The following is a 16974-nucleotide window of genomic DNA, read 5'->3' on the forward strand; positions in this document are numbered from 1 at the left end:
ATATGCAAATGAATCACACCAAACGCTATTAACGACAATCCCTTTGTAGTAAAAAAGTACCTGAGTTCAGTCCGAGTTCATTACGGCGCTGTCCATTATTTTTGTTGTAATTAGGCAAATTGATAGCAAGGGGCGCGACGGGCGAGTCGGTAGTGAGGCGGGGATTCAAAAGCGTTCCCTATTGGCTGAACTGCGGCCGCCTTCCGCCCCTCTCAGCACAGTCACGCGGCCCGCTCCGTTCTCGCTTCAACAGCAATTTACCTTTGCATTTTCAGTCGGCTAATGTCCCGTGCGTTGTATTGTACGTGTTCGAACCGGTGCACGGTAGTGTTGTGACAGCGAGTGTATGTGCGATGCTAGGACGGTGATCGAGCAATGGTGAATTACGTTAATCCGCTCGCCATGTACCAAGGCAAGGGACAGTACGGCGCGAGCGGGTGGTACGGTTGGCAGCATCAGAATTTCGAAGAACAGCAGTGGTGTGCTTGGAATGGCGCTCCGACGGCAGAGTGGCCCACGGATCCTCATCATTTTAAAAGAGAGCCGGGTGAAAGAGATATTGCTGAAATGCCTTCGCCGGCGAGAGGAGATTTGGCGAGTCCCAGCGAAGGTTCCCCTGGCTCGAGGCCGTCACAGCCGCCGGCACCGCCTCGTTCGCCCTACGAATGGATGAAGAAACCAAGCTACCAATCACAGCCAAATCCAGGTTTTTATTTTTGTCTACCTTCATATTGCCGTGCTTATGTTATTGAATTTAGTTAGAGCGCAATAAAATATGTATCAAATTGGCAACATCTGGATGTGAAAGTCAAAATCAAGGACATAACAAAATTAATTATAAGTTGAGGTTACTACCTACATATTTATCAATTGCCAAATAAAACGATAAGGTAGGTACATAAGTTGAATGTTTAAATAATAAGTACATGTTATTGCTAGGTGTAACAATTATCGCAATATTATGGATCCGTCGAACGAGCACGAGCCGCAAACGGACCAATGAATACCTACCTCTACCTATAATTACTACCTAATACATAAAAATCAATTAAATACCTAACTACCTAGTGACGTTCTAATTCTTACTTTACCCACTTCCACTCGAATCTAAGTATAAAAAAGAAAGCGCAGGTTATAAACAATATTATGTAAATAATGTTATTTAAATTGTTTGTTTGCCCATAAAATTATTGAACTAGGTAGGTAGGTAAACCCTATACCAAAAATTTCCAGGGTAGGAAAATACAATTCCTTATCACTAAAGATCTAAGGTTTTCGTGCCGACTATTGTTGTAAACTATAATAATTATGCAGGGTTGTCTATTTACAAACAATAACAGGTCATTGTCGGTCAGATAATGTAAGTAATAAATTTTATGGCAGCTAATTGTTATTACGGCTGAAGCTTACTCGGTTATTGTTCCAAGAAAATGAGCGGCATCTTATGAAGATTCCTTCTTGTTATTGTTTATGCCACTCTATTTGTCTTGTTAGATGGCAAATGGCTAACTTTAACAACATAATTATTAATTTATAAGTATTTTTCTCATTTTTAACTAATGTAGGACCTAGGTACATGCAGTTATTATTACTATGAGAGCATCATTTTTATTTATCTACTAACCTCATATACCTAAGTAGGTACCTATTAGAGTTACAAGATATTATCAACAGAAAACACGCAACAAAATACCTACAAATATACAGGGTGTCCCACTGTTGGTATACTAAGCTCAAAGGAGGTTATAGTTTTTCATACGCTGAGTACCTACCTACGTAAAAAATAATTAAAAAATTCCAGACGCATTTTTTTTTCAAATAGATGAATTCTTAAAACTCTATGTGTACACCCATAACAAGCGAGCCGCCCAACTTTGCCACCAGCACGTGAGCTGCTCATATTAGAGAAGCGGTATAGGTATGCCGGCTACGCGAAGCTAGAGAAGAAAACATGGATTTTCAGGAAAAGTTTAGCAAAAAATTTTGTAATTATTTATGTATTTTTTTTGACGTAATTTTTTTTAAAAGTATTTTTTACGTGATCAGTGTATGCAAAACTACAAGTTCCTTCGCGCTTAGTATACCAATAGTGGGACACCCTGTATAAAATAGCCACTGTTTACGCTACTCCGAGGTAATTTTCCTTCAAGTTTTACATCAATAGTGTCAATCCAAAATAAATAGCCTGCATTTTGAAGAAAATAATGTGCGAGGATAGATATTAGATACCTACTTACCATATTTAATCTTCAAATCATTCAATAGGTGCCCGCCACTACTGCCTATCTATAATAAACTAGAAACTACCTACTAGGTATTTACTACTACATACTTACCTACCCAAGTAAAAGTATAAAAAGCTACGGATTATTTAAAACACATTGTCACTAACAAATCAAAAGTACACGGTTATTAACTAGGTATTATCAGTATTATTAATTGGGTAAGTACCTATCTATAAGTTTCCTTAAAAAAAATTTAATGTTTTCAAAATTGAATTCACAAGTTCATCTAAAAAAATATGCGAAAAATGCTTTTTACCGCATTAGGTATCGAATTTTGCCTCTGTTTCCAATGTCTTTTCAGACAAATGATTTAACTTTTGAACTAGGTATCCTATAGGGTACAGACCGGCAGCTTCGCCGAAAGACAAAGAAAAACCTGCATAGGTAGTTCCTGTTCCCGTAGGATTTCCGGGACAAAACCTATCCTATGTCCTTTCTTAGGTCTCAAGCTATTTCTGTACCGAAGTTAATTCATTCTATACTTTTTTAGTTTAGAAGGACAAAAGACACAATTCTAAAAACTATATAGGGTAACGGCACCAGTGGTCAGCCAGGCACCAGTGATCAGCCTATTGCGTTGTTTATTGGCCATAAATATCGCTGTAATCAAAATAATCAAATCACGCGCACTTAAATAGAAGCTCTGTTTCGTTATTGGTTCATGCATCACGCGATAGGAGCAGCAGGGGGTCAGGGGAGAGAAGTAAACACGTTCGTACAGGTGCTGTCCGCCGACAAGAGCAGAATTGTCATGTCTGCAATATTTTTTGTTTCACGTGGTGTTCTTTTGAAAGGTGAGAAATAACATATTTTAGTATGAAATGTGATTGTGTTTTATAGATAATAACTTTATAGATTACTTAGAGCATTTAATTTTATGAAATTTGATAAAAAATATTGTTTTTTTACTTGAAAATTTGAGGGGCTGACCATTGGATACTGATTTTTTATGAAAGATCCAATGGACAGCCCCTGGGGCTGATTACCGGGATTATTCCTAATTGTTAGAAAACCCAGTGGTCAGCCGCATTTCAAAAGATTTTTTTCAAGCGGCTGACCACTGGGTCTCAATCTTTGGTCTCAATGATCCAGTATTCAGCCACGATGTTATTGAAATAATATTTTAAGTATAAATGCGAATGTTTGTGTTTAAATCTATAAGTAATACTCCACGTTAGTTAAGTTTTACCTGAAATAATGGTATTATGTGTATTCATATCCAAAAGTTATTATTGTTCCCTTTTTTTTTCTAGCTAAAAATGCCGCCAAGGCAACAGTATCCTCCAGAGAAATCCTCCGAAAGAGATCCTCCTGTGGTTGATTGTAATTATATATATTGTGGATTATAGATACATCAATAATATTATAAACTAATATCGCTGATTTTTTTAAAAATAATTATTGCTGTTTTTATGATAAATTCCAAGAAGTTCCAAGAAAATAAGAAGACACAAAGAGATTGTAATAGTATGTTTAAAATAATATTTGTATTATGTGCGATATATATTTTTTTGTGCCAAGTGAATCGTTGCTATAAAAATGTGATTAATATAGTTGATTTTGATATAACATTGTTTATTTTGATCTCGTAATTAGTTATACTTACTAAAGGCTGAACACTGGGTTCAACAAGGCTGTTTATTGGTTTTTAGAGGCTGTTCACTGGGACACTGGGCCATTTTTTGTTTAAAATTAATTATATATTTTACTAAGAGAATTATTGCTTTTGATAAACGCTGATTCGAAACTACAGTAAACAATAAATCCATACATGTTGTACGTTTTTTTATTCGACGATTGTTGTAGAAATGGCAATTGTCAAAACTTCAAAAAGCTGTTATGAGGCTGACCACTGGTGCCGTTACCCTACTTAGGTATATTTTTGGCTTCGATATCGATTGTAGATCACTCGATCGTCGATAGTCGATTCATTTAATATGTATAGATATTTAATTTTTAAACTGAGTTGGTTCTAAATATTCCTCATAAGTTAAAGTAAGTTCTAGGGAATATGATTTAAAATAAACAAAATAAAGAAGCTTGTCAGGTAATCTCCTTTATTTAAGTACCTACCTATCGCTTAAAAATCAAAATTTAAAGACCGCAGATATTTCAATTAATTAAAATATTGATTTCTTCATTCTTTGACCTCAAGCTAAAATTGTGATGACACGAAGAAATAATATCCGGTATAAGGAAGGTCGAAAAATCTAGGTTTACTGGATTGCAATTGGATGCGCTAAGCGCGTCAAATTGCGATTTTTGCGGTCTTTGTGTATCTTTGATAAATATGAATAATATTTGTACGCTATCGATTGGCCACTAATAGTTACCAGTTATTTACAGCAACGTTAAACAAGTTTACATAAATACAGTGTCTGATAAGTGAGTTTTAGGGATTTTAACAATGGATACCAATTAGTGCTACAAAAAATACCTGTTCGTACGGAATCTGACACTTTTTACTGTCATTGGCTTTCATTTTTAACAGTCATTTAACAATCGCTTGTTTTATTGGAATAATTAAACAACACAATACCTTACCTTTAACGTTTAAATTATAATATAAGCGTAGTACCTACAGTATAACACTTAAAAAAAGAGCGTGTGCACCGAGCACACGTGTTACACTTAGAAGTGAAACTTCTTTGGCAAGATTCAAAGATACCAAAATCGTCACCTTACTTCGTGATATTTCACTTCAAAAATACAACAATTTTTAATAAGAAAATCACAAAAATAAAATAAAAAAATAATGTGTGCGTGTACTAGTGTACACACGTAAGAAGTGAAACTTCTTTATGACCTTGTTTTACAAAAAAATAATTTACTACCTAGGTATATGCAACTTTACAGAAATACGTCGAATCACGCATGGTAGAGATAAGAATAAAATAATAATAGTTTAAAAAAACTAAAAATCACGCTTTTAGTTCGGTTTTCTATAAAAAGCGTGTTTTTTATTTTTTTTAAACTATTATTTATTTTATCAAATTAGAGTATTGTCATCGGTCCTCAATAAATCTACAAAGTTTGAACGAAATCTGGCCGTTTAAAGTGGGTCAAAATCGCGCCCAAAGAAGTCGGTTACAAACATACAAACATACAGGTGAAGCTAATATAAAGCGTGTAAAAAGATGGCGCGTAACGGAAAAATTTGGGAAAAATGTTAGACTAAATTTTTTTCGAATCCCGATACTTATAGAAGTTTCACTTCAATAATAGAACCAATAAATGCAAAAAAATTTAGACCTATTTGGTGCTAATTTCTTTGGGTTTGATTCAAAGATAAAATTCTTCTAGGTACATACCTATGTATATACCTATGTATTTTCAATTATGGTATCTTTATATCTAAGGAGAAAACCTAATTTTTAAACTATTGAGCCAAATAAATTAGAATAAATCAAAATAGCAACTAGATTATTATTTTTTTAACTGTGAGGATATAACGTTTAGTTTTAGTTTAATTAAGCATCCCAAAAATAAAGCAGCCAGCAATCACAGCATACATTTACAGAAAATAATTGTTCGTTAACTAAAGTAGGTAGGTTGGGAGTAGAAATTGTTCACATAATAATATTTCCTAATATTACATATCTATCTATAGGTACGTAAATATCTAATGAAAGAGAGACTCACAGACATGTATATTTAAGTAGACAACGCAAGTACCGCGATCTGTATGAAAACCAAGCGTGTCATATTTTTTGTACTGACCTTGACGCGTTATGACGTCACGAGCGCTTTTTAGTGATGTTAATTTCATTTTACGCTAAATCGATTAGGCCGCCACTCGCGCGGCGATTCTAGTATCGTCCTATCCCATCGAAGTAAATCGAAAGAAATCAGATCAAACTAGATCTATGTCTAAGAGGTAGTCAAATAAATGAATCGTAATCGATTACTAAATCGATTCAAGACAGAAAAATGATAATTACCATAGACAGAGGGATGATAAAATAAAGTTATAAACCTTTTAATATTCTAACAAGTAAACTAATGTGTTTTAGCTTTTTCTTACATATGCCCATTGAGTTACCATGTACTACGTACTAGAGAGGCCATCGAAAGAAAGTAATGAAACTGTCAATCAATCAATCTTTATGTCCCGTTGCATCGATCCATTTTCCTTTTATGTTCGGGTTACTTGGAAAACTGAAAAAACAAACATAGTCTAAGCAATAAGGAGTTTTCTTAAAAAACTCCCAAGATGACACTTTAACTAATGGCGTCCATGTCGTAATATTTATTTTTAGTACCTTTGTATTAAAATACTTAAAAGTTCTAGGTCAAGTCGTATTAAATGACAAAAAAAATCTATGCCTTTTTTTCTGAAAAATTGCTCCTACAAATTATCATTTTTCTGTTCGATTATAAAATCGATTAGAATCGAGAACTGTTGCATCAAATGAACATCACTAACCACAAAATTGGACAGAAAAATGAGAACAGAAAAATGAGAAGACGCTATTCATTGCTTGTTATCATACGACGCGATCTTTACCGTGCCAAGTAAAAGCCGCAATGTATTCCGAATCATTTCGTATGATTTGGTATCCGTGTTTGTCACGATCGTTTTCCACAAATATTCTTTATTTGATTTTAAAATAAATAGTGCATATTCTGATTAGAAAATTACTTACCGGTGGAAGGAAACATCTCTGCTAACTTGGCCACTCACAGCTGTGGAGTTTCTACAGTTTATAACGGCGCAATTCGGCATTTTACTTTATTCAGCTTCACGTCTTTCCTTGGCGAACTGCAAGCGCGGACTGAGTGTAGGCCAGCATCAAGTAAGTTTCAATAACGTAGTTTGGACACGGGAAGTACATACACTCGCTTAGTCTATCTTGATACATGTCCGTGGAGAGACTGCACAAGCACACCAAAGAAATAAGGTGTTTTTCGGTGGACAAAACTGAATTTACCATAAATCGGCACTATAGCTTTCAAATAAAAATAAGATTCATCAAATATGGTCCACCGAATCGAAAATTCTGAGGTAATAAACAAAAAAAATTAATAGGTAGGTAGGTACTCCATTTTTGAAGTCTGACAGTACATAATTATATTTTTGCATTGCAAATCAATTTGCATCATTCCATAGAAGTAGGTAGGTAGGTATAGGTAGAAATATAGTAAAATTATACATCAATTATATTTTCTGTAAAAAAGAAATTAACTGTGTCACACTGTCTCGCTAAATAAACGTTTTTTTTTCTGTCTTTCCTTCTTTCCATATTAGGAACATGAAATCTAATCTAAATCAAATCACAGATTAAATTATATCTATTATAAGAGTATTTACTTAGTACTTAGTAGTAGTAGTAGTAAGTAGTAGTATTATAAGAGTATCCTATAAATATTATGAGCATTGAGCATACCTATTGTGCTGTAATCAACAACCAATCAATCAATCTGTTTTTTATTTTTGAACAATGAATAATTAATAACATGAGATTTAATCACACTTTATCTATTTTCATGTACACTCAATGATGAAGGAATTATTATAATGGGTATGTAATATTTTTAACAATAGATATAAAAGTTACATCCAGATTATTCAGTAGGTATAAGTCAGTCGTTGACTCAGTTTTGTTTATAATAAAATATTGATAGTTAAAGACTGTTATGTATTATATTATTTGAATATAACAATTAACAAGTAAAGATGACAAACCTACATTATAAGTCTATAAATTTATAAAATACCTATAGGTATAACATAAGTAGGTATTTTTTATTTAACCCAAAGGAAACCTTCGAACAACATGCAAGGTTTTTAAACGTTAGGTATGTCATTTTTTATCGGATATCGGAATAACGGAAATAAACTTTCTGTACAATTAATTTAAGTATTATTTTATTTGTAACAATGAAAATTGAACTTTTATTTCGCCAATGCTACCTATAATATTGTCTGAATGTGTGAATATTAAAAATTAAAAAGTAAGCGATTGTTTTTGTCATTTTGTATTACATATTAGGTAATTAAATTTGCAGTAAAAATGGGTAAAAGTAATATTAGGTCACAAATCTTACTTTTACCCATTTTTCAACAAGAAATATATTTTTAAGTTTACATTTACATTTTGACAAAAACTAGAGTTAAAGGAAAATTGGAAATCATTTAGAGTGTTTGATAAAAATATATAAGTAAGTCTATTTCAAAAAGCATGGTAGTTCTGATCAAGTGTCTGAAGAGCTCGACCCTGAAAAATCACTGCTCGCGAGGATAGGCAAATGATTCTTTTGGCAAAGATGGATCCATTTAAGAGTTCAAATTCTATTATAAAATTATTTTTTTAGCTACCTGATAGATAGAGCAAGTTTTCAAAAGCCAAACGAAAATCTTTTTTTATGTCATATTTTTATTTTTTACGGGCCCTTGAAGTTGTGAACATACTGGGTAATTTTATCTTTCTTGGCATTCAATTCTTTTTTTATTCCATTCGATCTAACGATAGAAAATGTTACCGTACCTACTGAATTGGCCTATCTTTCAGATTAGCACACAAAAAAAACCAAGCATCTACCGCAATAAGTCACGTTTATGGTACCTAGGTATAAATAAAAATCTCATCGTACTCGGCAATGTGTAAAAATTAAAAAAAAAAGTCATAACTCCGAAAATACGAAAAATCGCATGACATACATGGGGGTGATTCGGATAGCCCTATAGGTCCTCTACCTCCTGGCATATATCCATACTTCTTGGGACACCCTGTATGTAAATAATATAGGATGATGGCTTTAAATAAAAGGTAACTATAGGTACCTTCTTATACTTTACGTCATAACAACCTGAACTTTGCACATTAGAAAGAATAATATAATCATAATATGTACTTAAATAAATATTCATCATATTCACATAGTTACTAAAATACCTAAGTCATTAACCTATACCTCATTTTTATAGATTTCCTACAAATAATAATTATTATTCGTAGAGGTTTTAATATTTATGACCGCTTCTGTTTAATTAAACCTATGCGTCTTAACTTTTAATGTTGTGTTACAAAATAACATCTCTTATTAGGTATACCGAATTTAAATACAGACACATAAATCTACCGCAACATTTATTAAAACGTCCAACATTGTTTTAAATAACGCATAAAACCTCAAGAGCAATTAACTTTGTCATTCGCATTCTCGAACAACGCTCCCGCAATTATCATCGAGCATAACATTACTTAGATGTTATTTTATGCTTTGTAGAACGATTCAGTTTTAACGCGTGCCTTGGGAGCGAATGCATGGTGTGAACAATTAATCCCGGGCCAAGCCGGGATAGAAGGGGATGCTCCCGGCGACAATCACGGACAACGGCCCCCCGGGGACACGAACAAGTTAAATCTTTGCCAAGTTCTCGTAACAGCGCGGAACTGTAATTGTACTTAGCTATTGTCTTTATTTAGTGCACCGGTATTTGTGCGCTATTTCGTGACTATTCAATGGGTTGGACGTGACTTGCTTTTGTAAAGTATTTTTAGTTAGCAATATTTGGCTACTACTTACTAGGTACTATATTGTGTGAAACTAAAATAGAATGACACATGATATATTATATTACATACTTGTGTTCTTGTGATGTCTTTATATGTAATAATTTTAGTGTATTTTTTGCACATAGGTACTATATATATGCAGTATATCATTTTCCACCCAAAAATTAACTAGATATGCTCGATCTAATAACTAATTTCAAGCACACTTCAATACTGTATGATGTATCACAACAATGCAACTTCTTATCAATTACACTATCGTAATATTTGCAGACTTATTTAAATAAGTACCTATTCACAATTTCTATACCTGACTACGTAGCGGGTTCTATGTGTACAAAACGTTTCTATCTCTATTTATCTTACGTCGTTGTTTGCACAATCCCGAATGTTCATGGAAATCATTCTCCATTTGTCAACGAGCATTCACCAATCCCCCCGGGGAGTTTACACAAAGCCGATTATGTCAAAGGCATAACCAATCAACGCCTTCTTTGTAAACAACCCATCAATATTTAAGATACACAGATAATGGTAAATGGGCTAATGAAGAAAGATGGATGGAGAGTGTCGAAAGTAGACGTTTTGCGGCTACTTCTCAGCGGGTGATGGTTCGCAAAAAATTCAGAAGCGAACAGTAGGAGACGATCATTGTAATAATTGTGCAAGCTTGAAACTAATTGATGTTCTTGGTCAGTTTTTGTGATGTCTCTATAGTTTCGTGTTTCAATATGTTTGACGTTGAAAGTTTTTTATTCTTGTTTTTATTTGGCATCTTTTGTTTTTCCTAGTTTCAATTATTTTAGAAGGTTTAATTCTAAACTACCTACATTTTTTACTTATTTTACTGAGGTAGTGTTGTATTTTACTGAAAAAGTGTTGCAATTTTTTTTAATTTACTACTTATCTACTTGTATGCATATTAAGTACCTAATGTTTCTTAAATAAAATTAAGTATTATTTCAATATCTAACACGTTCCATCCGTATTTAACAACCAATTGATGCTCACATAATCATGTAGGCGTTAACAGTTACTACAACGTCGGCGTAGGATCAATTCGAACCCCAAATGGAGGCGAAACAGCACATAAAGCTAACGAAGCGACGACGCTTTATAGCCGCCATTTGGCTCTTTCCAACCATGAGTGTTGTTTATTTTTACTTTTTGAAAAAATCTTATTTATTCCGTTTTCCGAAAATCGCATTTATGACACTTAAAAAGTGTCAAACCAGATTGTTTCCACTCAAAATGTATCACATACGTCTCTAATGTATATGTTATCGTCGTGATATCAGATAGTGGCCGCACCTCGTCCATCAAAAACACATTACAAGCGCTTACAAGAAGGTATCGGGCGATAGGACGTGCGGTTGAATCAACATATTCAAAGGCGCCGCTATCGCACTCGCTCGCGATAATCGCGCATTACTGAAAGCAGGATTTCGGACTTCGGTAGGCCGACAAAGCCGCAAGCGTAACCGATAACTCGTCGATTAATTGTTTCCCTCACAAATCGCGTTCTACAATATGTTCGACAAGCAATCGTTCTGTTCCTGATATCGAGGTACACGTGTAATCGGAGGATCAGCGATATGGGAAGCGTGTTTATTATTTTTCAATTAGCGACTTCATATTGCCGAATACTCATCTATCTAGTGAATGAGTACGTTATCATAATTACTCTATTGTTATTATGTGACCTTACTATCATTACATTAGGTATCTTGAGTTTGTTGAAGAATTTATTTTACATTTGCAATTTGTTTGTGTTAATGTTCCTATTTATTTATGTCGTAGAATATGCAATATGTAATTAAATGACAAGGTCTGAAACTTGAAACAAGTTGAGGGTTTTTAGTTTTTACACCGTTGGAAACGAATGGTAGGTTCTAGTATTGTATATTGATGTTGCTATAAATAGAAGACACGTAAGATCTGCTATTTTAATAATGGCGTTAGTGATGCACTGCGAGGCCATTTTATCTGAAAGTGTATTTGCCCGTGATAACAAACGAAACGAGTAAAAGTCCTATCCGCCCTGGCTCGCCGCGCCCGCCCGCACTGTTTGCTATTAACAAACAACTGTTTTTTGTAAAACGCATAATGATAACGCTATATTTAGATTTTCTATTAGGTGGGAAGATAGATTGATTTTAAATTTAATATACCTTACACAATTTGTATAAGAACGATGGCTTAGGTGTGAATATTTTATGATTCTATTACAGTATTTGTGTGAAAAGTTCTATGAATAATTTTAAGTTTATCTAAAGCTTATTTTTGTATTTTTAAATATTTTTCATATTATTAATGTCTTTTCGATTTCACAATTTAATATTGAGATATTATGAGTAATAAATGCATATACCTATCAGCAAAATATATTGAAGGCATTCTGTTTAACTAGCATTGATGTGCTAAATGGATGCAATTGACGTCATGTTTCAAATGCGTCTGATGTAAAATTATAGCTATTAAACCTAGCATTGCATTATTCTATATAATTCAACTTTTTATACAGTTTAGAATATACATATGTATGTGTGGCCTAAAGTTCACAAGGTGCTCGTCCAGCCATCACATGACGTTTACCCAAAAAATTAACAGCTGCTATCAAACACCGCATCTTCTATAGATAGAGCGGGTATTTGTTTGACCCGCTAGTTCTCTTTGTGTTTGCACCCCTACAGGAAATTTATTTTAGTTATAATTTTCTGTCATTCGAGCACACTGAAGAGTTTATCTATGCACCTCTTAAATATGCATACAATATTGTTTGGTTTTGTTATAATGTGAGAAATTTACGACAGGTCGTTTATTTTTATCGTTTTTCCCGTCTGGTATATTCCATTTGGAATTATTTGTATTATCAGTTGCAATATCTACTAATAAGATAACATCAATGTTGTTGGGTATAGTTTTTGTTAATTATGAGTTATAAACCCGTAATGTCACCGTCTCCATACAATAAATAAAAGAATACAAAAATGCATCTAAAACGTGCATGTTTAATTTGAAATTATTACGCAACGTTTCTATCAAATTCCACGTTGTTTCTCGCATCTGACAAACGTAATTTATGAAGTTCCTAATACCAAGATAAGGAATATTTACACACTCCGAGTACACAAGCAGACACCTCAACTCTGTCTTAGTATTGTGTAAACAGATCTACATATCTTGATGATTTTACTCGTTGAGAAATCTACAACACAGATAAAAAGTGTAAATTAAATTACAATTTTCCATATAACGATGAAAAACATGGGATGTTTTTCCGCTTTTGGGATTTAAGCTCTTCAAATAAGAGCCTTGAGCTGTGTATGATCAAGAGAACAGAGATTAAAAATGGATTAGAATTAAACAGTCTATTTAATCAACCACTCATTTTGGAGATATGAGATGAGATATCCATATCTGAACTTGCGGAAAAATAGATGCAACTTTTACAAAAGTTATTTGCGAACAGTTAAAACTAAAAAAAAGATTTAAATTCAAGTGAAATATAACGTAGGTACACCTAATAGTTTCAAATATTGTTCTTATACATGAACATAATATTATGTAAATATATTATGTGGTATAGAAATGTAAAATTTTAAACGATGTGATTACCTACCAACAAAATCATCAGTATATAATATAGTTTTTCTATGATCCCAATAGGTATATAAAAAACCTTTACTTATTGTTATCATATTTTATTTAAAAAACCACACAGCAAAATTATTACTGCGACACCACAAATGAAGTGGTAAATAGGGATAAATGGGTAAAATTGTTTTTATTTCGCATTTGTCACTTGGTTACGTAAATAATAATGAAGGAATTAAGATAGGAAAGCTTATGAAACAAACAGTACTCGAGTAGAGTAACCTCTTCAGGTGTGGTCCGCGATGATCCCGCGCTAAGCTCCCAGCCGCGGCATCTCTGTTCTCTCAAACAATTGGATTCATCTTATCATCCTCTTATCCAACAGCTGTTTAAATAAAACAAAGGATTTATTTTAATTATAAAAAATCTTAGCCTTGCCTCTGGATTCTTGGTGATAGATATACTTGGCTGGTGTTACTCGTGTTAGTTAATATACTCGACGAATCACACTTTTCGCTTGAGAATCGACTACCTACCTACAACTTACAAGACCACAATTCAGTTTATATATGTATTGAGAATCTCTAACTAAAACAGTGTTAGGTATTCTTACTTTTTGTTACAAATTACAGACATTTTTGCATTGTTTATTTATTGTCTTTCAAACTCAAACATTTATTTTTTTCAATTAGACTTCTTTTAGAAGCACTTTCGAATCGTAAATTCGAAATTAACTATGTACATATTTCACTATTTAGGTACTAATTCGCATTATTTGTTACAGGCAAAACGCGGACAAAAGACAAATATAGGGTGGTATACAGTGACCATCAACGGCTGGAGTTAGAAAAGGAATTCCACTACAGTCGGTACATCACTATTCGAAGGAAGGCTGAGCTAGCTGTCAGTTTGGGACTCTCTGAACGACAGGTATTTATTTAATTAAAATTTAAAATCTTGTTTGATCCTATAAATTATCGCCAAATAATAAATTGCGATCTGATCAGAATTAGAACACCTTTTTTTTTTCAAATTTCAATTGAGAGAAATGGATCAAACAGTACTCACCTAATTTATAATGAAACTAGATTTCCGCCCGGGGCTTCGCCCGCGTTTTCAAAGAAAAACCCGCATAGTTCCCGTTCCTTCCGGGGTAAAAAGTAATCTATGAATGTCGTTTGTTTGTGAAAATATGTAGATATTCTTACTTTCCAATTACTTTACCTACTTGCTAAGATTAACAGTTTGTGATTAATTATGCAATATAGGTAGGTAGGTACTTACATTATACACAATCTTAACGAAGTTCATATTACCGTCTTTGTTTTAAATGTCAAATGAACAATAAAGGTTGTAGGTATCAAGTACAATTAATATTTTCTGTACACAAAATTCCTTTTGTTCCAATCAGGTATTTTGAAGTAGCTAATCAGGTTTCAATTATCGCTGTTTAAGCCATTGTCGTAAATTACAATTTTAGGTACCTACAAGCTTGCAGAAAATTAATTTATGACTGCTATATTTAACTGGTCTTGAGTATTATATCAGTGGGCGTATCGATGAAATAGGTACCTATTTTATTTTGGACTAATTGTTACCTAAATGTTGTAATATGTACTTCTATAAATACTAAGATTGAAAATAGTAATACAAAATCAGAAGCCGTAATCATGTTACGTGTCAAATAGCAATATTAATTTATTCGAGTCCTTATAAAAGTTGGTACAAAAATACTGCTAGCTATAAAAGGCTATATTTACCATTCATGATTTATCAACCAACCAGCACAAAATTCAAATAATTCATTTTGTTCTAGGTAAAAATATGGTTCCAAAACCGCCGAGCCAAAGAGCGGAAACAAGTGAAGAAACGCGAAGAGGTGGTAATGAAAGAAAAGGGTGATCATGCGTCGCTGCAACACGCGCAGTTGCATCACGCGACAATGCTGCACCACCAGCAGATGATGAACGGCATGATGCACCACCACCACTATCACCAAGGCGTGCTTCAGGGCGTGCCCGAGCCGCTCGTTCCCGGGGTGGCCCCAGTCCCGCTGCTGTGACCGCAAAACCAAGACTACGGTGCCTATGACGCCTACGGACAGTGACTTTTTGACCAGTGATTGTTTTGTGAATTACCCCTCTTGGGTATACGTAATTGTGCTTTAAATTAATCCTTTACTTATAAGTTGTGATAAACTAAGTGCAATATTCTCACGGGACTATTTCTCCGGAAATACGATGAAACTATGAATATTGGGACTCGTGAGGAAGCATAAATGACTATCGTAAAAACTCTCTGATACTCAGACTTTATTCGTTAGTTCCGGACTCTTATTTTACCCCTCACTTTAGTGGCTCATTTCACGAATTAACGAAGAAGCCTCGGCTTCAGAGGAGTGGACCTTCATAGCTTTTTTATAGCTATTTAACTGTTAGTAGGTATGTGCCTCTTATACAGTTACGCCTTAAGGCTGTATTATGGCCTTTTACTGTTAAATACGATTAGTATTAATCTAAATTAAAAGAATTTTGTCATTGTAAATATAGATAACTATATTTTTTATATTATTATAATACTTAAGTATTACTGAATTCATTATTTTTAACAATTTATAATGTTTCTCAATGCTTCACATGTTACCAATGAGATTATTTTCCGGTTAAATTAAAATCCGCATGTCATTGAAAGGAATTCATGCGGTGGTTCGTTTAATTTGCATATTTTTATTAAATAATTCGATAGAAGCTTTTAAGAATCTCATTAATACTTTGTAAAATCATAAACCGTGTCCATAAATTTTACGACATAGTTTTATTGCATTGGGGGCATTGAGAAATATTTTTTACGTTGAATGAGATTATTCCTAGTTTTAACTGTTCTGTAAATAATAGCTTAAAATTAGATGTAATTTTATCTCATATTTAATGCAATCACTTATTGATACACAATAAATTAATGTTTCAGACTTATGATTATTCTGATCTACATTGCTTAACTCGTAGTTAAGTTGTTAAATGTAGTAGTATCTAATTTAATTTATTCATCAGCCATTTAATTATTGACTGTCAAAGTTTATCGTTATGTTTTGTGATAGGAATGACCATTAAACATTTTGTGGTGCTAAGAATTAAGAGTACCTACTCGATTCGCTTCAATGCTGATTTGTAGAAAATACTAAATATTGTGAACATTTGTATCTATAGTGTAATGTGCTTGTTGTATTTAAGATGTTGTGTTAAAGAGTATTGTTTGAAAACACCGATTTGTTAGTAAGTACCTACAGCACCGGCACGAAACACATTTGATAAACTAAATAAATCCATGTTAATCTACTAATTGTTTGAATATCACCCTTCCATCAAAACAACAGGCGGCCTAGTCATTCAATTAAATGCCGTCATCAATGAAACCGCTAGTCGTTCAATCAAATAGCAGATTCAACCAGATGACGGCGACATGTAGGAATATTGTACATCTCTGAAATCAATCATTTGATATGACATCTGTATAGATAAATATTTTTTATCTACCTATTACTGATTGCAAAATAATAAAAATTGATGACTATA

General features: G+C 33.4%; 1 protein-coding gene across 2 annotated transcripts; it reads left to right on the forward strand.

Moving 5' to 3' along the window:
* Nucleotides 1-283: 283 nt before the first annotated feature.
* cad (caudal type homeobox) lies at nucleotides 284-16737 on the forward strand. Of its 2 annotated transcripts, XM_090110084.1 has the most exons (4): nucleotides 284-706; nucleotides 7793-7807; nucleotides 14187-14332; nucleotides 15219-16737. In XM_090110084.1, exons 1-4 carry the CDS (start codon nucleotides 376-378, stop codon nucleotides 15462-15464), a joined length of 738 nt encoding a protein of 245 aa, XP_089966210.1. In that variant the 5' UTR covers nucleotides 284-375; the 3' UTR covers nucleotides 15465-16737. The 2 variants fall into 2 exon arrangements, with proteins under 2 accessions (XP_089966210.1, XP_089966211.1); XM_090110085.1 differs by lacking the exon at nucleotides 7793-7807.
* The last annotated feature ends 237 nt before the right edge of the window (nucleotides 16738-16974 follow it).

Source organism: Colias eurytheme, chromosome 15, assembly GCF_061535395.1.
Source record: "Colias eurytheme isolate Ceu_HAF_F1 chromosome 15, ilColEury1 Martin Lab GWU primary, whole genome shotgun sequence".
Taxonomy (NCBI): Eukaryota; Metazoa; Arthropoda; class Insecta; order Lepidoptera; family Pieridae; genus Colias; species Colias eurytheme.